The sequence below is a fragment of the Colossoma macropomum genome, unplaced genomic scaffold, assembly GCF_904425465.1.
Source record: "Colossoma macropomum unplaced genomic scaffold, Colossoma_macropomum, whole genome shotgun sequence".
NCBI lineage: Eukaryota > Metazoa > Chordata > Actinopteri > Characiformes > Serrasalmidae > Colossoma > Colossoma macropomum.
Genome location: NW_023494801.1, coordinates 4,085,218 through 4,110,983, shown reverse-complemented (window position 1 = coordinate 4,110,983; position 25,766 = coordinate 4,085,218). Strand labels below are relative to the sequence as shown.

Here is a 25,766-nt window from a genome sequence, read left to right as displayed (position 1 = left end):
AGAGCCTCTTGATTTGGAAAATGTGGCTAAACTAATAGCTTTGCTTCTTGCAGCAACTTCGCTTCTGCCCACCACTGTCCATTTCAGCCTTCCACATCCTTCTCACATCACTCCCTCTCTCTCCTTCAGCACTCCTCTCCCTGTCTCTGCCCCCTCTGTGTGTCTTATCATTTGGAGTAAGAGAGCAGAAAAGAACAGTTGGCTTCAAACTCTCTGGCCATTTCTGTCCTCTTTCCTCCACTTTAATTTGACGGCGGTATGAGGGAGGAGGTGCTAGCTCAGCATCTCCTCAGCAGGGTAAAGAACACTCTGGTTAAATGAGGGAGGTAACAGCCACCGAAGCTTCCAGCAGAGAGCCGAGCCTGATGGAGGGTGACACAATACTCCATTAAGCACACGCACACAGTGCTTTATGGGTGACACAGGCCTGGCCGCAGCCTCCGTGGGCTAAAGTGCCACCATCAGACCTGCAAATCACAAGCCACCGAGACCAGCAGACCAGCAGACAGTCCAGCCTGCAATTATGTGGCAGCTTGTTCTCACTTTTAAAAAAAAAAAATCACGGTAAAATTACAGTAAATTACTCCCTACAGAGTGCATTCCTTTCACAGACATTCACTGTACCATGTTAACATTACATAGCAGTAAAATAGCAACTTTATACAGTCTGTATCGCAAGATTACTAGCTGTACTTTGCTGTACATTTACAGTAATAAGCTGTAATTAAAATACAGTAATATCCTGTATTTTAACTTGTAAAAGTAATGCAACTCAGTAGCCAGTAATTCACTGTAAATTTACATGAGAATGACTGAGCTTGAACTTTATAAGACCTATACATATATTTTTGAACATTAAAAGAAAGATAAACTGTAATAAAATAATCAAAATATAAAAGAACATATTTATGTTTCGCACTGTATATGCACAGACACCAGTATGGATATTAAAATGCAATTTGTGTTATTACAGAAAACAGATCAATACAGTTTTATACTGCAAAAAATAAGAGTTAAATATTGTGAAATGCTAATATTTAATAGCGTGTACAATCAGATCAGTTGGGTTTTATCTGATAACTGTACATTTTGTTTCACCATTCATGGATCATTTTCTTGCCAAGTAATAATGAAGGTCACTTTGCTGTAAGTGTGTGCTGGAACTAGGCCTTGTTCAGTGTCATCGGATATTAACGATGATTGACAAGTAATCCGATAATGATGCTTCAAAGGCGATAATCGCCATTTTGGAAAAAAAAAACTTACAGAGAACAAGGACTAACTGCACTTTGCTATGTATAATTTTACATAATATATACATGTAATGTTGCATTTCCCATTACTGTAAAAACAATTAGTTGTTATGGAGCATCAACAAGCTGTTAGACTACATTAGAGCAAATTTCTCAGCAGCTTACACTGTAAAAATAACATCTTAGCAAATGAAAACACCTTAAATCGAGTCAGTATATCTAACATATTATCAGATTATTCTATTTCTAAACATTTTTACTTTTTTTGTATCTGTCAATGGAATAAGATACTTACATGACAAAACTACCTAAAACAAGTAAAAATGTATAGAAATAAATTAAATAATCTCATAATATTCTGACATCTATTTCAAAATAAAAAAAAATTAAATACACTTAGATTTAAGATGTTTTTTGCAGTGTGTTGCAAAATTATATACTTTGCTTCCCACAAGTATCTATAGGTGAATTCTTGAGTGGCTTGACATGAACAAGAGGAAATTAATTAATTAATTAATAATTTGGGGGGGGGTTACAAAAATATTGGGCTAATTATTTTTTGTTAGACACCACCCAGGCCTAGAACTGGAACTACTTTTTTTTTTGAAAAATAAATCTTTAAAAATATGGTTCTATATAGCACTTACATTATTGTTACAAATCATCTTTGTACCTATGAAGAACCCTTTTTGCTAAAAGTACACTTTATACAGAATACATCCAGAGTAGTTTTATACTGTTTGTATGCACTGAGCAGTGATGCCAACATTAAATTTGTGTTTTTAATGTTTATCAACCTTAAATTTATATTCCTTAATAAGCCATTCATTGAAATCTTCTACAGGGATCCAATAGTGGTTCTACTGCAGCTCTAAAGAACCCTTTTGGTTTCATTTTGCATCATTAAGACTGTACAGCGCATGCAAGGAAGTCTTTAAAAATAAACCCACTAGAACCACAGAAGAAGTTTCAGTTCCCCTAAAAAACTTTTCAATGGCTGGTTCTTTGGTCAACAGATGGTCTACATAATGTAAAGGTTGTAGGAAGAGTGCTTAAATTGGCAAAGAACCTTTAGATTATATGATGAGTCTTTAAACCTTTTAGTTCTTCATACCCACACGTCTTTCTCCAGACATGGTTCAGTAGGAAAAGTGGTTCCTCCATGTCGTTGCTCAAAGAACCATTTGTGGAACCTTTTTCTTAAGAGGAATCACACTGTTCAGACTGAAATCACATTTCAGAAAGAAACCTGTGGATTTTTTCACTCTTTCCTTCATGAACATTGTTTACTGTAAAGTCAAGCGAGCTTACCTTCATAATGCCGTTCCAGTTGTCGCCGGTGGCCACCTGGAAGAGAGTGAGGAAGGCCATGCCGAAGTTCTCGAACGTAGCATGCCGGCTCATGCCCTCACACGGATAATCTTCATTACAAACTGCCAGAGACGCACAGAGATGAGGATTATTACTATATGTGTCGGGAAAAAATGTATCAGCATTTGACTTTTATTGTAAAAAACACCCTGAATAAGCAATACATTAATTTTATTTGATTCAAATTTGTATCTTTAAGCCTAAAGAACATCCTTCATTTTTATATGTCCAGTCAATGTAGTTATTTATTTTTCAGCATTAGGAAAAATTTAGAAACATATATTTAACAGAAAACTTTTTGGGCTGGCTGTTTGGGTGACACTGTATCACAACTGTGGGACTGCCTGGACTGGTAGCTTCCAGCTGCTGCTATGAGGCCTCTCAGTCCAGCTGCCTAAGCGACGCTACATCGCAGCTACGTGGCTGACTGGGCCGCGACTTGGACAACGCTGCACTGCAGCTATGAGGCTGTCAGGACTGGTGATGTTCGGCTGCTGGAAAATGCTACCCCTTCATGGCTAAGTACATTTTCGGCCTTTAAGGCTTCCAGGGCCGGCCTCTTGTGTGATGCACTGCTGTTGCGGTGGGCGACTTCGTCTGCGGCTAAAGACTCTTTCCGGGCTAGCTGTGGGACCTGTGGAGTGTGTGTGTGTGTGTGTGTGTGTGTGTGTCTGTGTGTTTTCTGTGTTCTGTATTGTTGATTATGTATTTTGTTACTTGTAAAGCATCCTTGAGCATGGAAAGAGCCAATATAAATGAAAGTGATGATGAAGATGGTGGCAATTATATAGCATTTAGTGTGTCCACTCTTCACCTTTATTCCAGCTTCCATTCTTTTCAGGAGACCCACTTTCAGTTCCTCAAAGAATCTGCAGACACACCTCCAAAGTTCAGTCTTAGAAGCTGGTTGATGATTTTCTGAAGTAATCAAACACATTCAGTGGTGTTGAGGTCTGGACTCTGGGGTGGTCAGTTCATCGTTCAGCTTCTTTGTCTGATGTGTCCGTCTCCTTTTCTCAGTGAGGTTCTTCTTAACAGCTACACATCCTTTCAGACCCACAGCGCTGAGTCGTCTTCTCACAGTGGAAGGATGGACAGAAACACCTGTGGATGTTTTCAGATCTGAAGCAGCTTGATTTTCTCCTCTCTCTCAGAGATGAAAGCTTTAAGTGCTGTTTATCTGATGGGGGCAGTTTTGGTGTCTACCAGGGTCTTCCAGGTGGTTGTTAGATGTTATTCTCCTTCCTTATGCGAGTGGAATATCTTATATCCAATGTCCACAGAAATATCTCCTAAAAATTGCATAACTTGTTCGTAGTGGCCATTTGACTGGAAAGTAAATATAAAAAGGGTGATCTCATTCTGCATAAATAAAATATGTGACTCCACCACAGTTCTGCTGTAAACTTTACTTAGTTTTGATGTAGGACTTTTTATTAGTGAGGAAATTAAATTTGAATCAAGTAAATTCAACATGTTACTTTTTTCAGTGCTTGTGAATGTAATGATAATTTACCTAGTTCCCCAAACAGCTCCACTCCCAGAGCAGCATAGATGAAGAAGAGTAACATGAAGAGGAGGCCCAAGTTCCCCACCTGAAAAGTATTCATAAACAGATCCATTTTAATATACCTACTGCCCACTTTTTAGAAACCCCTCCCTTGCCGGTGTACCATTGACCATAGCCCATCTGTTGATGCACTCTTTGTGTTAGCAACCCTCGAGCCCAGGGGTGCCCAGTTCTAGTCCTGGAGATCTACAATCCTGGTAGTTCAGCTCCAATATATTTGGCTCTTATATTCAAATAGTTTGAAGGCCTTCATTACTTCGATCAGGAATTAGGCACTCCTACTCAATACCTTCATCAATGGTCAGTTTCTGACCACAGAGCTGTTCCTGGCTGGATATTTTTGGGTGGTGGACCACTCTCAACCACACACTCTACCATATCAGTGTGACTGCTGCGCTGAGAATGGTCCAAATAATATCTCAAAAGCAGCCCTGTGTTCAGAAAGTGGACGATGAGTGTGACAGGGAGCGATTTGGGCTTGAAGAGAAGTAGAGAAGTGTTGTGTGCTGTACCTGAGGCAGTGCCTGAACCACAGTGTCCAGCAAAGCTCGCATCCCAGTAGCCATCTTCAACAGCTTCAGCACTGCAGGAGAGAGAGAGAGATTGGGTGAGCGGTGAAGGTGCAGTTGATGAGAACAGACAGGTGTGTGTGTGCATGCACATGAACTGTGTGTGTGTATATCTTAGTGAAAGTGAGAGAGAGTGCATGCTTGGAAGGATGTGGTGGAGTAAGAAGAGAACAGAGAGAGAGAGATTACGGATAGAGATGTAGAAGGCCCAACACCCCCTTCCCCCTCCCCACCACCACCACCACCACCACCATTACCAAGCTAGTTTGATTCCAGCCCTGCCAGCTAATGAGCAGTGCAGGAAAAGGTCAGGGCTAAATTTAAACCTACAGAGCCGCACTAATGCTAACGCTATCCGGGCAGCGCGGGACGCTGTTAGATCAAGATCAAGATCGAGAAGAACCTAATTGTCATCCCATCCATATACGCTAACGCAGTGATTCCCCCTGCTGCTCCTGGAGGCCCACTGCTCTGCACGTTTTAGAGCTTTCCATGCTCCTGACACACCTGATCCAACTAATCAGCTCATTAATAACCCTGACGCAGGAGCTTATTCCACTCAAAATGGCATTATATCCAATAGCAGGATGTGGACTCCACTTATTCTGCTGTGCGTACTTTTTAAAACTGGCACAGCAGAAATTACGTCCAATAACCACACGAAAAGACTGATTCATGAATGAAACGTATACATAAATAAATGTATTTATAACTCACACACCCACTTCCTCACTCACGGGTAAAGATTATTCACAAGGGGGCGCTATTATGACTTAAATAGTTTTTGTGTGCATCAGTGAAGGAGAGGAAACCGGTACATACCCACAAAAGCAGTATATGGCAAATGCACCCACTTCCTCACTCACGGCTAAAGATTATTCGCAAGGGGGCGCTATTATACAAGTATGGTTTGTGTGTATCACTGAAAGACAGAAAACCGGTACAAACCCAAACAGCAAAATTCTGCAAATGTGTCCACTTCCTCACTCATGGCTGAAGGTTATGCATAAGGGGGCAATATTATCATCCAAATAGTTTTTGTGTGCATCACTGAAAGAGAGGAAACCAGTACGAACCCACACCAGCAGGATCTGGCAAATGCACCCATTTTCTCATTCATGACTAAAGATTATTCACAAGGAGGCGCTATTATACAAGTAGCCACATCGGCACAATGGATATCAATATTGCATATTTTTATTTAACACAATCAAATAAAATATTTTTCGCTGTAACACTTTTATCAGACTAGCTGACTGTTTCTCTGTGTGTGAAATGCTGTGACTGTGTTGAGCTCCTAGTGAGCAATGCGGAGTGAGAACCCCCTGCTGTGAAAAACAATTCACACCTCTCCTCAAAGACAGCCATGCCAAGATAAAATGGACTACACATTTCTTCACATCAAAAAATAATAATAATAAACTGCCACAATAGAAAATATTAATAAAAACACAACAAAAATGCTTTCAAAAAAGTTGACTTGCTTGCTCACTTGACTCATATATTTCATCAATGGCATTGAAGGAAAAAAGGAAAACAGGCTTGGCAACTGGGAAAAGGAGACAAGTACTTTGGTGTCTGTACTTTTACTTTCACTACATTTCAAAGGACTTTTTACTCTAATACTTTCTGCATAATCTGGCATTTACACCATGTTCTCTTGGACAAAGTACATTGTAAGTGCCACACACTTCATTACTACACACCACTGGTGATAAATGCAGAGAACGAGGCTGTAATAATGTGCCCAGTGAGAGGGGGCAGGTTCAAGCCCCTTTAGCCCACCCATTCGGCTCTAACACACACCACTCTAACCTTATGCTCCCTCTAAAGAGCCCATAAACAGATCAATCACATCACTGACCCACGGCTGGGAGGAAATCTGCCTGGTCTGATATTTAGCCTGCTTTCATTGGGTAATGGGGCAGATGTGAGATTTACCAGCTGTGGAACTTAAGAGCTGATTACTGCACAGAGTGATGATCGTCCAGTGGAGAGGAGAAAATGAGAAAGTGAGAAGAGAGACAGAGAGAGAGAGAGAGAGAGAGAGAGAGAGAGAGACTGAGAGAGAGAGAGAGAGAGAGAGAGAGAGAGAGAGAGTGGCACTTGAAAACTGGCTATGCAAACATTTTCACAGCAGAGTTGAAGTGAATGTGATGTAGTTTGAGGAGATGGGTGGGTTTGCGGGGGTCTCAGGCTGTGCGGAAGCAGATTGCATGTGCACGTGTGTGTGTATCACTAACCACGGGCGATGCGCAGCACCCTCATGATGCGGATGATGGTGGGGTTTATGGGTAAAGCAGCGCTGATTTCAATCTCCTCCAGAGTGATGCCCATCACTGACAGCAGCACGATGGCCAGGTCCAGCTGATTCCACCTACACACAAACACACACACACACACACACACACACACACACACACACACACACACACACACACACATACACACAACATGTGACATTTATTATTCCATTACATACTACAGGCAAGACTCTCAGAGGCGCGACTGAGTCAAGACTGAGACCAGATTAAGGTTTTTAAGAATGTAAAAGCAAAAAGAAGAAAGTGGAAAAACTGAAATGCACTTATTGTTCATTGTACAAACATTATTATTCATTAATTATGATATATGGATGATTCTACTGAACTGGTTCAAAGTCAGAGTTGAAAGTGCATTTTGAACTTTTAACTGAGGTGGACTTTAGACTAAAATCCTTCTGCTTTGAGTGACCCTATACTTTAATGATGTTTATATCATTAAAATGATTGAACATTCCATTTTGCTACCACAAACAAAAACAAAACAAATAATAGAAAGTATCCTAAGATGATTTTGTGTGTATATGTATATATATATATATATATATATATATATATATATATATATATATACAGAGAGAGAGAGAGAGAGAGAGAGAGAGAGAGATTAATAGTCAATTAATCTCAGTTAATGCCCTGGGTTAAAATAGATCATAACAGAATCCTTAGAAATATCTAAGGTCTGAATATTTATTTTAAATGTGTACTGTGGGAATGCAACCAATTTGGTACATTTATAACATTATAACAGGTAAAATATAACATTAATTTATATAATTATTGTAACCTAAAAGTACTGTCATTAATATTATTATGTTTTATAATAATAATAGAGTAATTGGAGAAGGCGCAGAATCTGATGAGGGTTGGGGGGAAATTTTAAAATTATTGTAAAAGGTTTTAGAGTAAAAACAGTCGTTATAGCATTTAAGAAAAAAAAATGTTGATAGTATTATAGTAAATTGTATTTATATATAACATTTTACTTGAAAAATGTGTAATAATAAACCTCCCCGCTTCCTTCACTGACACACCTGGGCTGGATTTGGTAAGTGTTGCTCCAAAATGTTTGGCATGTAATGTATAAGCTGTTCTCACCACATGCAGTTATGGTGCCAACTTAGAGTTTATTTGAGTTCATTCCATCGTGTCTTTATTGGAGCGGTTGAGAGATTTCGTCTTCAGTTGATTCCAGGTTGAGCAGGCAGCTGGGGACTGTGCTTGTGGCTTGGGACCGATTAATCTCGCCCAATTACAGCAAAGACAATTAAGAGCGAACTTCATCTCAGATGCCCTCGATTAGCTAATTCTGGAAGGGAAATGTCAGAGTCTCTAATGACAGATCTCTGTCACAGGTGCCCTATTCACTACATAGTGCACTTCGGGAGCATGTAGTTGAAATAGTGCACTCGTACAGTCCCACAGTGCACTGCAATAGGTATTTTACAAACACTGTACCTTAGTGGACACAGAATATCCATAATGCACTGTGTTGTGTTTAATGAGTGATGAAATTCATTACTGTCCGAAACCATTTATTATTATAGTGTTCTATATAGTGTTCCAATGTAGGGAATAGTGATTAGGGGGGGCATTTCTGTTCCCTATAATAGTGTTCCATATAGTGTTCCAATGTAGGGAATAGTGATTAGGGGGGCCATTTCTGTTCCTTATAATAGTGTTCTATATAGTGTTCCAATGTAGGGAATAGTGATTAGGGGGGCCATTTCTGTTCCCTATAATAGTGTTCCATATAGTGATCCAATGTATTGAATAGTGATTAGGGGGGCCATTTCTGTTCCCTATAATGATGTAATGAAAGCGCTCACACGGTGTTTTAGGGCCACTAATAAAAATAAAAATAGTAGACTTTGAGAATAAAGTCGTAATATTTCGAGACAAAAGTCGCATTTTTAGAATAAAATTGATAATAATTACGACATTAAAGTGGGATATTACCAGAAAAGGTATGCACTATTAAAGCAAAGGCAGCGCCTCCTCGTGTTGAATGAGGGGCTTTGAGGAGTAAAACTTATACTTTCATATCGATTCACCCATAAAGAAACACTCAGTCTCCCTGTCTCTCCTGCACATCAGCACCAGCCTGTTATTAGTATAAGAACCGGCTGAAACGGCTGAGCAGGAAACTGTGTTTATCTAGAATAAAGAGCCAGACGGACTCGGAGGAAACTGTCTGTCTGTGTCGTTGAAGGAGAATCGCAGGCAGGGTCGTCTACACGGCTATCGGGGCTACATCTCCACACCATTCAAAGAGGGCATGAAGTTCACAGATAGTGAGAATGACGATCAAAATGATCCACCAAGAGACAGGAGTGAGTGGAGCTCCGGCGCCAGTACAGCAACCGAGACCCCATCGCAGCCCTCCTACAGTTAGCACTTAATCCTCGAAATATCGCGATTTTACTCTCGTAATTTTACGTCTTTAATCTCTAAATATTACGACTTTATTCTCAAAGTCTATTATTTTTATTTTTTATTAACAGCGGCCCTTAAACGCCATCATAGTTCTGTTTGCTCAGCAACGTTACTGTGGCTTTTACTCCAGAGCCCACCTGCCCCTGACGTCACATGAGGGGCGTTCCTGGGGCGTGTCTGCATCACAGAAATGCCCTCAAATGGTGCTGCAATTCGACCCTCCTCGATTAAATGGGCATTTCTGCTCCCTGTAATAGCAGTTAATGTAGTGTTCCAATGTAGGGAATAGTGACTGGGGGCCATTTCTGTTCTCTGTAATAGTGTTCTATATAGTGGTCCAATGTAGGGAACAGTGATAAAAAAAATCAATGCAGTTTAATCTCCACCTTTATACTTATGTATTTATAAACTCCAAAACATAACAATGGCAAAATCTATGACATGGCATAGTGCAGCACACCTGCTGTTGTGACCTAGTTAAGAGGTGTGGAGAATTACGCTGGTAAACAAGGAGGTGTGTGAAAGCGAGCTGGTGTCAGGCCTGACTGAGTCTGTGTAAAGAAGACAAAGTGTCGGGCAATACCAGCCTGCTCATTTTCCCTTTAACTGGGTCAGTGCTGCCCATTCTCATAAAGCTGCCCAATACAGAGCCCAAGATATTCAGCTGTATTATTCTGTGTCAATATTTGAGGTGATGAGGCTGAAAATGAGACTTTCTTATTTTATCTAACGTATCATTACCTTTAACTCATTAAAGGTAATGATACGTTATACGTGAGTGTTCATGTCTGTGCTGGTCAGCATGTGGAACTGCAGCTTTCTGTGAGCTACAATGTTTCCTATCACTGTATAAAAGAAGCTCCATGCTGCCTTTATTGTTGGATGCATTGAAGCCGCTGAAATCACAACTGAAACGCTCATTATTTAATCGGAGTAACAATAAAAAGTGTATAAAGTGTGAAGTGCATTCCTATTTGTTTGCTTTTTTAAAATGGTAAACAAAATAAGAATCTATGATTTTTCAGCTTCATTGGTCACATTCTTTACATATCGACGTGAATGCAACAACAGTATTCAGAAACCACATCGTAAATGGAGAACAGTGGATTAAAAGTCCATAAAAAATGGAGTTTTTGCAGAGAGTTAATGACACAGAGGAGCTCTATTAGACAAACAGAAACAGCAGTGAGACTACAGATAAATATATCACTCTCTCTCTATCTCTCTCTCTCTCTCTCTCTCTCTCTCTCTCTCCAGCTAGGCAGGTACATTCCATTAAAACCACTCAGGAACTAATGTTTCATCATAAATGTGAGAGCAGAACCAACATTTTGCCAATAATTCACCCTCCGGTGAGTCACAGAGCAAACAGAGGCAGCACTCAGCTGGAATCTCCTCCTAATTAATCAATTACGTCTATTAGACAGCCAGGAGAGAGAGAGAGAGAGAGAGAGAGAGAGAGAGAGAGAGAGAGAGAGAGAGAGAGAGAGAGAGAGGTGGAAAGAGCGGGGAGAGAGAGAGAGAGAGAGAGAGAGAGAGAGAGAGAGAGGTGGGAGAAATGGAATGATAAAGTGGTGGAAAGAGCCTTGAGAAAAAGTGAGAAAGACAGACAGGGAGAAAGGAGAGGGAGAAAAGAAAGGGTTGAAGCACAGAAAAGGAGACAATAAAAAGCAGAGAGAGGGAAAGAGAGAGAAAGAGCAGAGAGAGAAAAAGACTGATGGAGAGAGAGAAAAGGAGACAGAGAAATAGCGGTGGTGAGGTGGGGAGAAAGTGGGAGAGAGAGAATGATGGAGACGGGACAGAAAGAGAGAGAGTGGTGGAGAGAAGGTTGAGAGAAAGTGAGAAGGACAGATAGAGAGAGAGAGAGAGAGAGAGAGAGAGGAGGGAGAAAGGAAAAAAGACAGAGAGCTGAAACAAGTGCAATAAAAAGGGGAGAGGGAAAGAGAGAGAGAGGGCAGAGAGAGAAAAAGACTGATGTAAGAGAGAAAAGGAGAGGAAAGGGGAGAGAAAGAGAGAGAAAGACAGAGAGAGACACGAGCAATACAGAAAGAGAGAAAGAGAGATGGAGTAATAGAAAAGAAAATCAAATTTTGGAAGCATCTAAAAATGGCGCCCCCACATTCATATCATTATAAAGCTCTGCAATTCCAGGAACTGAACAAGGACAACAATCTCCTCACTCAGCTGGTCCTGAACGACACACTAACACTCACTAACACACACTCACACTCAACAGACTCAGCACCAGAAAAACGCAACAAATCTGATCAGAATCAACCGAAGTACTGCACATCTGAGAGAAAAGTACACAGACTATGGGCACAAACTCAACTCAAACGCAAACAAAATCAGACACTAAATATGTCATATGGCTTAAAACAGACAGTACACTCTGGCAGAGTACTTAAGCAATGACTAACCTAAAACTGAGACCCACCCTGATGAGGTACAGACTCAGTCAGCACACTCTGGCTATAGGGACCCACCCTAAAGAGAAACAGACAAAGTCAGCACAGTCTGGCTATAGATACTCACCCTGATGAGGTACAGACTCAGTCAGCACAGTCTGGCTATAGAGACCCACCCTGATGAGGTACAGACTCAGTCAGCACAGTCCGGCTATGGAGACCCACCCTGATGCGAGTACAGACTCAGTCAGCACAGTCTGGCTATAGAGATCCACCGTGACAAGGTACAGACTCATCCTGACGAGGTACAGTCAGCACAGTCTGGCTATAGAGACCCATCCTGACGAGCTACAGACTCAGTCAGCACAGTCTGGCTATAGAGACCCATCCTGATGAGATACAAACTCAGTCAGCACAGTCTGGCTATACAGACCCACCCTCACGAGATACAGACTCAGTCAGCACAGTCTGGCTATAGAGACCCACCCTCACGAGATACAGACTCAGTCAGCACAGTCTGGCTATAGAGACCCATCCTAACGAGATACAAACTCAGTCAGCACAGTCTGGCTATAAAGACCCACCCTGACGAGATACAGACTCAGTCGGCACAGTCTGGCTATAGAGACCCATCCTGACGAGCTACAGACTCAGTCAGCACACTCTGGCTATAGAGACCCATCCTGACGAGATACAGACTCAGTCAGCACACTCTGGCTATAGAGACCCACCCTGATGAGGTACAGACTCAGTCGGCACAGTCTGGCTATAGAGACCCATCCTGACGAGCTACAGACTCAGTCAGCACAGTCTGGCTATAGAGATCCACCCTGATGAGGTACAGACTCAGTCGGCACAGTCTGGCTATAGAGACTCACCCTGATGAGGTACAGACTCAGTCAGCACACTATAGCTATAGAGACTCACCCTGAAAAGATACAGACTCAGTCAGCACAGTCTGACTATAGAGACTCATCCTGAAAAGATACAGACTCAGTCAGCACAGTCTGGCTATAGAGACCCACCCTGATAGGGTACAGACAAAGTCAGCACAGTCTGGCTATAGAGACTCACCCTGATGAGGTACAGACTCAGTCGGCACAGTCTGGCTATAGAGACCCATCCTGACGAGCTACAGACTCAGTCAGCACAGTCTGGCTATAGAGATCCCACCCTGATGAGGTACAGACTCAGTCGGCACAGTCTGGCTATAGAGACTCACCCTGATGAGGTACAGACTCAGTCAGCACACTATAGCTATAGAGACTCACCCTGAAAAGATACAGACTCAGTCAGCACAGTCTGACTATAGAGACTCATCCTGAAAAGATACAGACTCAGTCAGCACAGTCTGGCTATAGAGACCCACCCTGATAGGGTACAGACAAAGTCAGCACAGTCTGGCTATAGAGACTCACCCTGATGAGGTACAGACTCAGTCGGCACAGTCTGGCTATAGAGACCCATCCTGACGAGCTACAGACTCAGTCAGCACAGTCTGGCTATAGAGACCCACCCTGATGAGGTACAGACTCAGTCGGCACAGTCTGGCTATAGAGACTCACCCTGATGAGGTACAGACTCAGTCAGCACACTATAGCTATAGAGACTCACCCTGAAAAGATACAGACTCAGTCAGCACAGTCTGACTATAGAGACTCACCCTGAAAAGATACAGACTCAGTCAGCACAGTCTGACTATAGAGACCCACCCTGATGAGGTACAGACAAAGTCAGCACAGTCTGGCTATAGAGACCCACCCTGATAGGGTACAGACAAAGTCAGCACAGTCTGGCTATAGAGACTCACCCTGATGAGGTACAGACTCACCCTGACGAGGTACAGTCAGCACACTCTGGCTATAGAGACACAGTCTGACGAGGTACAGACTCAGTCAGCACAGTCCGGCTATCGAGGCCCACCCTGACGAGGTATAGTCAGCACAGTCCAGCTATAGAGACCCACCCTGACGAGGTACAGTCAGCACAGTCCAGCTATAGAGCCCGTTCTGATGAGGTACAGACTCAGTCAGCACAGTCCGCCTATCGAGGCCCACCCTGACGAGGTATAGTCAGCACAGTCCAGCTATAGAGACCCACCCTGACGAGGTACAGTCAGCACAGTCCAGCTATAGAGCCCGTTCTGATGAGGTACAGACTCAGTCAGCACAGTCTGGCTAAAGTGACCCACCCTGACAAGGTACAGACAGTCCAACTATAGAGACCCACAGGCACAGGAGATCCTGGCTGCCTCAGGAAAAAAGACCATGCAGCAGTGCAAACTGAATAAAACAGACACTGAGCTGCACTTTCTGATAGAGTGCCTGAAGTTCTCTGGGATCCACAGAGAGCTCTTTAAAAAAATCAACAACAAACATCCAATATTTGTTGTTTGTCTCTCTAATACTGAGAAATCACTGTATTTATTAGGGAAACACAGAGCGAGCCGCACACTCACAGCTCAATACGTGCTGACCTGCCAGTGTGAGAGGTGCACTGAGTGACCATATCACACACACACTTCTTCTACTTCTCTATTTTTTATCAATTCTTTTATTATTTGTATTTTATCCCCTCTCTCTAAAATTACAACTCTGTTTTTTTAGACTTTTAGAATTTCTTAGAATATGTTCAGGTTTCAAATAGTGATTTCTCATAATTTTCATAGTAGTGGTAACAATTTATTTCATTTAAAACTCTCACACTCTGTAACCCATGCTTTGGAAATACAAATATAGCGTTATTTGCCAAAAATGCACCTTGAATTGAATTGAATTGAATTGGAGAGAGAGAGAGAAAAGTAGAGAAAGAGAGAGAGAGATAGAGAGAGTAAGAGAGAGAGAAAAGTGAGAGAAGAGACAGAGAGAGAGATAGAGAGGGAGTTTAGTGTGTGTGTGTGTGTGTGTGTGTGTGTGTGTGTGTGTTACCTGTCTTTAAAGAAGCGGCGGAAGCCGAATGCAATGAGCTTCAGGACGGCCTCGAGCACAAAGGTGCTGGTGAAGAAATAATTACAGTACTTGAGTGCAATCTCCAGGGACTGAGAGGAAGGCAAGAGAGACAGAGAGAGAGAGAGAGAGAGAGAGAGAGAGAGAGAGAGAGAGAGAGAGAGAGAGAGAGAAAGAGAGCACAATGGACATGTGAGCAAAGATATACCACTCCAGTAAAACGGTCTGTAACATTTACTTTAGAATTTACTTAAAGACTTTATAACACATGCATAAACATAACATTGAATGACACATTCATAAAGCAAAGCTTCTATATAAATATGAACAGCTAATTCCATTAATTACAAGATGTTTCATGAAGTAAATGACATTGATTATAAGGGCCTTTAAACTAATGCAACTTCTAACTGCTCCGTTATAACACTGTTATGAAGCATCATTCCAGAGATTTATAACTTATAAAGTTTTATAAGAACTTATGACACCTAGATAAGAACATTTCAGATCAATTATGCATATTGTATATGAGTTAAAGTGCAAAATTAAGCGTCTCTTAAGGAGACCTATGTAGCTGTAGACATTAACAACTAATTCTACTAACAAATATATAAATACCTGCATATGTGTATTCATCAAAATGGGAAAACAAGTACCAAACTTATCTAAAAGTTTGAAGGCATTGTTCAATAAAATCAAGAGGTCTAAAACATTAGTACTAAGTATTAAATTGTTAAACATTAAACATCAAGTCATTAATTAAACATTAGCAAATACGTGTTCATCAAGTCACAAGTACAGACAAGCACAATGTGTTAAAGCTAATAACACACAAACAATTATAATCATCCATGTCTTTATTGTGCACACCAGTTAAACATTCACTGTGCTGGTGGAAAAAAGTAAGTGAACCCCTGGATTTAATAACTGGTCGAACCTCCTTTGGCAGCAATAATCTCAAGCAAATGCTTGCAGTATACTGCTGTGGATAAGACCTGCACAACGTTCAAGAGGAATATTGGCTCACTCTTTCTTACAGAACCGGATGTCTCTATTGGGTTAAAGTCTGGGCTCTGACTGGGCCACTCAAGATGCAGATTTTATTGTTTTAAAGCCATTCTGTAGTAGATTTACTTTGATGTTTAGGGTCATTGTCTTTCTGCATTACCCAGCTTCTACTGAGCTTTAGCCAGCAAACAGCCACCCAACATGATCCTGTACACTCTTTAAAACGATGGTTCTTCAAGGGTCCTATAGTAAAGAAAATGAACACTCAAAGAACTCTTTGCATGATCAAAAGGTTCGTTGCATCTTGAAACAGTTCTTTGGACTGATGAAGAATGTATTGTAGATGGTTCTATATCAAACATTTTTAAAAGTGGGTCTATATAGCACCAAAAGGGGTTCTTGTATTGTTACAATGTCAAGGCTGTCACAATAGAAGAGCCCTTTTTGGTGCCATCTACAGCACATTCAGCCATGAAAAACAATTTCATCATGCAAAAAACCTTTTAACAATGCAAAGGGTTCTTTCAGTGTTCATAGTTCTATATAGAACCATTTTCTTTACTAAAGAACCCTTGAAGAACCGTCTTTTTTAAGTGTGTAGGATACCTTGCTAAACTTGGGAATTAATTTTTCACTCGATGATGGCAATCGGTCCAGTTCCAGAGGCAGCAAAGTAGCTCCAAATCATGATGCGACCTCCACCATGCTTTACTGTTGGGATGATGTTTTCATGTTGGTGTGCAGCACCCTTTTGATGCGATGCGTGGTGCTGTGTGTTCTACCCGTGCAATCCAACCTTAGTATCATCAGCCTATAAAAGATTTTGGAGTGTCAAGGTGCATCTTTGGCAAACTTCAGTAGTTTTTGGGAGAGCAACGGCTTCCTCCATGGCGTCCTGCCCTTACAAACATAATGTTTTTTCATTTGGTAGACTCATGAATAGAGATGTTAATTAGTTACAAAGATTATTTCAAGCGTTTAACTGTTACTCTAAGGTTCTTTACAGAACACTCTGCATTGTGCCTTTGAAGTGATCTTGACTGGCCACCAACTTCTAGGGTCAGTAGACATGGCACTTAATCATCTCCATTCATATACAATTTGTCTGACTGAAGATGAACTTTGTAACCCTTTCCAGCTTTATGCAAATGAGGTCTTCTGAGATCAGCAAGTCTTCAGAGATCTCTTTGGTTCACATCAGCAGATGCTTCTTGTGAATAGCAAACTCAGAATGCTTGAGTGGTCAAAGTAGCTGTGACCCAAACCTCCAATCTCATTTTATTGACTGGACTTCAGTTTTCTATCTCCTGACTCTAATTAGCTTTTAAAAGTCATTAGTCTAGGAGTTCACAGACCCTTTCCAACCTACACTGTGAATGTTTAAATGATGTATTCAATACAGACGAGAACAACACATTATTTTCTGTGTTATTAGTTTAAAAATGTTGTGTTTGCTTTAAATGAAGACTAGACCATATTTTAATATGACTTTACACATAAACGCAGGTAATTCCAAAGGGTTCACATGCTTTTTCCCACCACTGTATATTCAAATGCTTAAAGTTGGTGATACAGTTGGTGATACAGTGTCCAGCACGGGCAAGGAGAGGGCTTACATGAGGCTGGTTGTAGTGCTCCAGAGACATGGTCACCACATTAACACAGATGATGAAGGTGATGAAGAGGTCCAGGTAGTGACTGGTGCACAGTGTGTGGATCATCAGGCGGGCGTGGCTGTAGCTGGCGTAATACGGTAACTTATGGGCTTCTGAGAGACAATAGAGAGAACAGACCAGAGTTTGGATTGAACACAGTATATACAGTATATATTCATGTACAGTACTGTGCAAATGTCAAAGCCCACCCTTCATTTATTTCAGTTACAGTCTAAAATGTATTCCTTTTTCAGGAGATATTTCTCAAGAGATAAGAAAGGAGAAGGTCTAAGGAAAATATGTGAGTTAAAAAAAAAAGAAACATAGAGAATGGAACTCCTAACAACCATGGAAGACCAGGTAGACCACCAAAACTGCCCCCATCAGATAAACAAAATGACTCAAAAATGGTCACAAGCATGGCAGCCCAGTATTGGATGATAATACTTCATATAATTTGATGACAGATGCCTTAAAAAGAACTGGTGTATTGCTTAACCCCTTGCATGGGCCACTGGCCCAAAGTTTTATTACACACAGTTCTATAAGCTAAGAATAGCTCAGCCAGTTTGCACTGAAGTCCCTGTAGTTACTGATTAATAAGCCTTAGTATTTTAGTATTCTAAGCCTTGAAGCAGAGGTTTTCCAACAAAGTGATAGCAGCATGTTACAAACCCAGTATGCTTTGTAGGCCATCAGACTTCCATGCTTTGACATTTCACACAGATTCAGAGTCTGATTCCTGCCAGAAAATAAAAGCTTAACCCGTTAAAATCCCAGGCTTATTACATACTAAGGCTTGTTATTCAGTACCTACAGGGACTTTAGTGCAAACTGGCTGAGTTGTAGGGTATAGAAGTGTGTAATAAAACTGGACCTGGTCTAAAAAATGAAATGAAGCATGTACCCCCTGCTGCCATTGGGTTGTTTACATTGCCATGTCTATGCCATGGTCTCTGAAATACCAACACAGACCTAATTAAACGCAGAAGTTTTTCAAGCTTTTCACTCCATTTCAGTCATGGAGTTAGAATGTTTTTCCAGATCTGTTTCTGGTTAATTATCAAGTCACATATCTTTTTGAATCGTTTAAGGTTTGCAATCAAGTTGAAACCTTAAAAGAAATGAATGCAGTATATTCTGACATCTCCACACTGCAGTTTGATGAAAAGTTAAAGCTAAATTGAATAATAAAGGGTGATCTTTGACTTTAAAAATACAGAAATGTACATACTTCTACATGCATTTTAATATTGAACTTTGCAAATCTGTATTTTTCTAGCCAATGCTTGTGCTCAAACAAACATATGTTGGCAGCTGTTAAACATCTTCGATCAGGGGTAAGAAGAGCCATTCTGTCCATTCAATAAAAATCAAACCACCTTGGGAGCCACAACATTTTATGTCTATTTTATGACTAGACTTACTTTGCTCTGCTTTAAGCTTTAGCTCAGCTATAGCCATTTTCTCGCATCTCTGGCAGGAAACCTTTCCACAAGAGTAGAATATTTTCTTGTAAAAAGTCTCTTAACATTTGACTTTTTGCGAGGCTGAATTCAGAATGTAACTGCTGCACCATTTAAGGTGGAACAGAAAAATTGGAACAAGAAGCTGGCGAACGAGAATCTGACTACAGCTACGTGACTTTTTAGTGTTCAACAGTTTCTCGTTGCAGATTAAACATATCAGGAAACCATCGGGAGTGATTATAAATGTAAATAAGTCCATTCGTCTCCAAATTATCAATGTTTGTCTTAAATCTTTCTCTGTCTTTTTGTTAGCTACTAGCTAGGCGAGACTTGTCTGTGTTGCTATGGTGACCATCAGTCTGCGCGCCAACCTTCAGGGTTAAAGGGTGAATTAGCAGTTCTGCATTAACTCCAGTATTTTAAGACCATTTATTGCTAAAAACTGTGTTGAACGATCAGCAAAGCTTTATTTAATCTAATTCTGCTGTACAGGGCAGTAAAAGAGCCACATGTTTCCGACCCCTGGGCTAGATGTACATCAGTCTTTTGACTCTAACAACTTTGGAAGAGTGAACCTTAATTGCCTAATGTCCTTTAATTACTGTGGCTAATTTTTTATCAGTGAATCCAACTCTATCTCTGTCGCTCTCCCCCACCCTCCCTCTTACTCCGTCTCTTCTTCTCCATGCGGCGGAGTCTTTTCTCCTCTCTCCTCTTGGCCTCCTCCACCTCCTGGTGTTGCCGACACTTGTGGAAGTTCTCCACCACCACGCCTACGAACATGTTCAGCACGAAGAAACTGACGATGAGGAGGAAAGAGATGAAGTATAGCAGCATCCATGGGTTGTTGTTGATCATGGGCTAATGGAGGAACCAAGGAAGGAGAGAACAGGGGAAGGCAGGGGTGATGAAAAAGAAGGGAGAGAAAATAGAGGAGAGATTACTGTAGAATAGTGGACATGGTGGGGGGGGGTGTATTTGATCAACTGAGGTCAGGAAAGTAATTTTCTCAAAAAAGTAACGGCGGCAGATGATGACGGAAATTGGTCGAATTACAGCGAAATGAATTCGGGCATCTGTTATTCTGCTAGTTACCAGCACGGGGTGGAGCAGAGCAAAAGAAAGAAGGGAATCTAAATCAGCTCATTGTAAAACATGGGCGCGTTTAGCATGGACTGCTGGACGCCTGTTTCATTACTTTTAGGAGGTGCTGTGACCACAGGAGAGGCAGCTCAGTGGAGGAGAATTACACACACTGTTTAGTGAGGTTTCAGGGCATATAAATAGTCACCCCACCCCTGCACTGTTCCCAATATTTTATTTGATTTTATGCTTTCTTGTTTTGCTCTCTGGTCATGCATTGGTCACTCATTATGACTAACTGCAGTGTTTTGCAGGGAGGATTAACAGGTATAAGAAATGCATGGTGCTCACTCAGGCATTTAGGCGTTAGGTGGAGGTCCTGTACAAGTAAATGCATCATGTGAGCTATGATTGTACAGTCAGGGTCTCAAGGTCTCAAGTCACTGTGGTTTGAGCCTGTGTGGAATCTTGAGTCACTGGTGATTGGGTCCAAGTCAAGTCTTGAGTGACTGGAGTTCAAACCTGAGATAAGTCTTGAGTCTCTGGGTTTTGAACCCAAGTCAAGTCTCAAGTCACTGGTGTTTGAGTCCAAGTCAAGTCTCAAGTCACTGGGATTTGAGCCTGAGTTGAATCTCGAGTCACTGGTGTTTGAGTCCATGTCAAGTGTTGAGTCACTGGGGTTCAAGCCCTAGTTGAGTCCTGAGTCACTAGTGTTTGAGTCTGAGTCATGTCTTAAGTCATTGGGGTTCAAGTCAAGTGTTCAGTCACTGAGGTTTAAGCCGGAGTTGAGTCTTGAGTCACTGGTTTTTGAGTCCAAGTCAAGTCTTGAGTTGCTGGGGTTTGAGCCAGAGTTGAATCTCAAGTCACTGGGGTTCGAGTCCAAATCAAGTCTCAAATTACTGGGGTTAGAGTCTGAGACCAGTCTTGCGTCACTGGGGTTCGAATCCAAGTCATGTCTGAAATCACTGGGGTTTGACTATACGTTGAGTCTCAAGGCACTGTGTGCAAATCCAAGTCAAGTCTAAAGATACTGGGTACAAGCCTAAGGCAAGTCTTGAGTCATTGAGGTTATAGTCTGAGATGAGTCTTGAGTCAATGGGGTTCGAATTCAAGTCACGTCTGAAATCAGTGGGGTTTGACCATAAGTTGAGTCTCAAGGCACTGTGTGCAAGTCCAAGTCAAGTCTCAAGACACTGGGTACAGGCCCAAGACAAGTCTTGAGTCACTGGGGTTTGAGTCAGAATGGAATCTCAAGTTTCTGAGGTGCAATCCAAGTAGAGTCTGAGTCTCTGGGGTGTGAATCTGAGTCAAGTCTCGAGTCCATGGAATGCGAGCCCAAGTCGAGTCTCGAGTCTCTTGGATGTAGGCACTGCATTGTACACAAGTAAACCCTACTTAAAAAAGTAAAGCTTAAAACTTGTCTGGTTCAGCATGACTTCAAATAATGAGCCTTTCTTTATAGAAAACTCGTCAACCTAAAGGACAAAACTGGATGTGGTAAATGCAGCGTTTAGAAAGAGGCAAAATAATAGATAGAATAATAATCGATTGGCTGACGACTAAAGGTAAAATTAGCTATTATGCTATCAAGCACACTTGCTATCCAAACTAGTCATGCTAGTCAATCATTTCAAGTTGTTTTCCTTCTTTCCTTAAAACACCACATTTACTGAATGTATGGCTTTGTTCTGTTTATCAGACTGAAGCTTTTTCTATGATGAAAGTCTTGTTGTTTGAAGCCATATTGAACCTGAAGCTGCTGTAAGCAGGAGAACTCCATGACCGTATGACCATAGCAAAACTGACAGGCATAGTTATGAGTCACATCGCGAATCGGTACACATGCAACTCGAGCGTGACTTGTGTCCGAGTCCCCATCTCTGATATATTATCCTCCAAGACAGTAACAAAACAGAATAAGCATGTTTCCCAGGACATGCTGCCCATGATCTGTGCATAACTGGCCTCTCTATTCAGCAGAAAGTTTAGGATAATAAATGTTAAATTAATAAATGTTGAATACAGTGACATGCTTGTGGACGTTCTTAAAAAACACAGGCCAAAACAGACCAAAGTTTTGGGTTGAAGACTCTTGAGCCCTGTTGTGTTTTTCATGGCCGAGACTAAGCCCCTTGTTTTTGTGCTTGCGGCGGCGGAACGAGTGTTTGCACTCAGGATTGGATGTTTACAGACTTGTCGTTTTCTGTCGACGCCTTTGGATAATTTATAAGACAAAGAAAACAAATGGTTTATTGCTGGACTTCTTGAGACGTGGTCCACATTTGGAATCCTGTGTGTTGGGACTGGAGGCCGGTTTTTGGCTGATGTTTTGCTCCATGCTTGATTTATTTGCATTAAAGAATTACGGTCATCCTGAAATTAAAACTGACCACTTTATCAATGTCTTTTTTCATGTTAAGCATGATTCATCATGTCATATAATTTAAAAGATTTTCAATCTAAATTTATTCTAAAATGTCTTGCGATTTTCAGTACATCGTCATGCACCAGTGGACAGGGCAAAACAATATTACCATGTTTTACCCGACTTGTGAGGGCTAAAGACCATGAGGAGAGTTGAAGAAGGGCAGACTGTACCTGCTGGTCCACTCCCACTGCATCTAGGCCATGGTACATTATGTTAACCCAGCCATCCTTTGAAGCCAGTACAAAGAGGGACATCAGTGCCTGTGACGGGAAGAACATACACATAATGTGGTGAATGCATTAAAAAATATGAAGAGGAATTCGCTCCAAGTTGAAAAGCAAGCCCTACAGTTGCAGACTGTAGGGGTTACCTTTCAACAGACCCCAACAGCACACAAGGGCTTACCCACATTAGTTTAAGCCTCGCTCTCTCTTGCATGTTTGAATCAGGTAAATTTAATGCAGATATGTGACACGACACATACGCAACAGCATAGGAAAGCATGGAAAACGTTAAACGGCTGCAACTGAAAGTGACTAAAGCAACTCTGACTGACAGTCTTTGATGCTACATGAAAGGCCAGCTGTGGTGAAAACATAAATAACAAACTAACCTGGCCCAGATTGTCAAAGTTGTACTTGTGATGGACCCATTTGTAATTGGCGAGCAGGCAGTCGGACTTGTTGGTGATGTTTTTGACGTCCAGGCCCAGGCAGTAGAAGAACTTGCCTTTGAAAAGCTGCCGAGGCGAAACAGCACATATCGACATGTCATTCACAATCACACGCCACATTTTTTTTCCCCTAACAACCACGGAAGGTTTACTGGCGACGCCAGGAAACCGAAATGGACAAAACGTGAGAGATAAAGATGAGCAAGAAGAAGAAATGCTGGACAATGAAGATGCATGAGAAGAAAATGAACAAAAGAGCTGAGAGAAACCCAGAAGCATGAGCAACACTACAGATAAGGAGAGTGGAATCTGTCTGGGAGAGAAAGACAGGGAGAGATAAAGGGAATGGCCTGAGAGAAGGAGACTCGCTGGTGCACCTGAACCCCGAGGATGCCGAAGATGATGAAGAAAGCGCAGCAGATCAGCACGATGTTGCCGATGGGCTTCAGAGAGGTGATCAGAGTCTCCACCACCAGCTTGAGGCCTGGAGCCCGACTGATAACCCTGAGGAAAGAGAAAAGAAAATGAAAACTATTCCCAGGCTGAGAAACTAAACTGACCCCTATGCTGAAACTGCAAATGCAAAAACTATCAGAAATAAACAATTAGGGCTCCTAAATGGTGCAACCATCTAAATATTGGCCATATCATCAGGAGATCACAAGTTTGATCCCTGGTGATGCTACGGCTAAGAGTCTAAGACAGCACAATTGGCCTTGCTCTCTCTGGGTGGGTAGGATGGCCCCCCGGTCTCCCCCCATCGCTCAGCACGATGCTAGTCAGCGCAGATGTCTTTTAGTTGACGTAACAGAACTGGCGGTTGACGCTTTCTTCCGAGCGCCTTCAGCACAATGACGTTGCGTTCGGCAGTTCGAAAAGATGTGGTGGTGCTTCCCAGGTCTCGAAGGAAGCCTGTGCTAGCCTTCGCCCTCCTAGTGCTGGTGGTATTGTGTGACTGGGGGAGTCCTAACTAGTGGGTGGAACTGGAAATGACTAAATTGGGAAGAAAATTGGGAAAAAAATCCAACACACAAAAAAAAGAAATCAACAATTAGGGGCAAAAATTATAGCATCTGTTCCTTGCGTTTTAATTTTTTCTCAATTGAATAGAAATTAAATCTATACAGTGCAACATTTCTGTACTTTCTACTGCAGGGATTAAATTGCTAGCTAGCATTTGGCACTAAGTTAAATCAACCCAAAGTTCTGCCAGAAATCCATCCAGAAATGTTGGCTTTGTCCCACTTTAACTGGTTAAAATCTGCCCACTAAAATAGTTGGTGAGCATGCATGTCCATGTTGGTCAGTAAAATGGATCAGCATGTGGAACTGGAGCTTTCTGAGAGCTACTGGGTTTCCTATCACTGCACAAAAGAAGCTCCATGCTGCCTTTATTGTTGGATGCACTGTGATAGTATGGCACGCACCAGTCCCCAGGCCCTGGTGGCGGGGCCCAAAATTTGAGCGAGGACAAAGCTAAGCGAGGACTGCGGGGAGAGGACAACCGCGAGTGAGTGGGGGATGGCGCACAAATCCTGAACATGGCAGGAGGAGAACGTCAGCCGCCAGAGAGGGGACGACGACGACGGCCACGAGAGGCACGAAGGTGGGATGCGAGCCACCGGGCCCCGCCTCGTGTTCTGCAGCGAGGCCCCTTCACTACACCTCACATTCAACTTGGGTGGCCGAGCTGCGAAGCGGGGAGGCAGAGCAACAAGCTCTCGTTCCTTCTCAGCTCAGGTGCCTTTAAAAAGAGCTGAGAGGGAACAGAGAGAGAAGGACAAACAGCAACGAGAGACTGAAGACTACAGAGCTTCTCAAGTGAGAAAGCGACTGAAATGTCTCGTTTGAAGCTACTGGAAAGTGGTGAGCTTAGATTTGGTTTGGTTGTGAGTTGTTTTGTGTTTGTTTGGTGTGAAAATAAACTGAAATTGCTGCTGCAAACGTGAACTCTACCTCCAGCGTCCTTCATGAGCCCGGGGTAGCGCATCACATGCTACAGATGCACACGTTCAGAACACACTTCACACCATGTAAACTATGTTTAGATTTGTTTCATCAGAGAAACAATAAAATGCCACTGAAGTGTGAAGAATCAAGCCCATCCCACCTCCTTACCTGAGGGGGCGCAATGTGCGCAGAAGCCTGAGGACCCTGAGCACCCCCAGGATCTTGGCGCCACCCGCCATTGACACCACAATGTCAATCAGCGAGACAAACACCAGGAAACCGTCCAGAACGTTCCAGCTGCTCCTCAAGTACGCCTGCTCTCCAAGGTATAAACCCATAGACACCACCTGGAGACAGAAAAACAGAGAGACAGATAGGGAGAGAGAGAGAGAGACAGAATGAGAGAGAGAGAGAGAGAGAGAGAGAGAGAGAGAGAGAGAGAGAGAGAGAGACAGAATGAGAGAGAGAGAGATCTGTAAGCTCACTTATGCACAATTATCTAACAGCTAGTAGCTCATTTCAACGAGTGGACAGATTGTGTGGAAAGTGCCGATGCTAAACTTTCAATCTGCTTACTTTGTTAGCCCCCTTTTACCCTGTTCTTCAGTGGTCAGGACCCCCATGGAC

General features: G+C 42.1%; 1 protein-coding gene across 1 annotated transcript in view; it reads right to left on the bottom strand.

Annotated features, from left to right (window-relative positions):
* The window catches only part of cacna1ia (calcium voltage-gated channel subunit alpha1 Ia), a 295,143-nt gene that overhangs the window by 25,075 nt on the left and 244,302 nt on the right, over nt 1-25,766 (bottom strand). Inside the window, 11 exon segments of the mRNA XM_036589758.1 lie at nt 2,565-2,686; nt 4,141-4,219; nt 4,707-4,777; nt 7,007-7,140; nt 14,856-14,965; nt 17,498-17,649; nt 19,674-19,866; nt 22,687-22,776; nt 23,130-23,255; nt 23,567-23,693; nt 25,308-25,486. Of these exon segments, the coding sequence (XP_036445651.1) occupies nt 2,565-2,686; nt 4,141-4,219; nt 4,707-4,777; nt 7,007-7,140; nt 14,856-14,965; nt 17,498-17,649; nt 19,674-19,866; nt 22,687-22,776; nt 23,130-23,255; nt 23,567-23,693; nt 25,308-25,486 (1,383 nt within the window).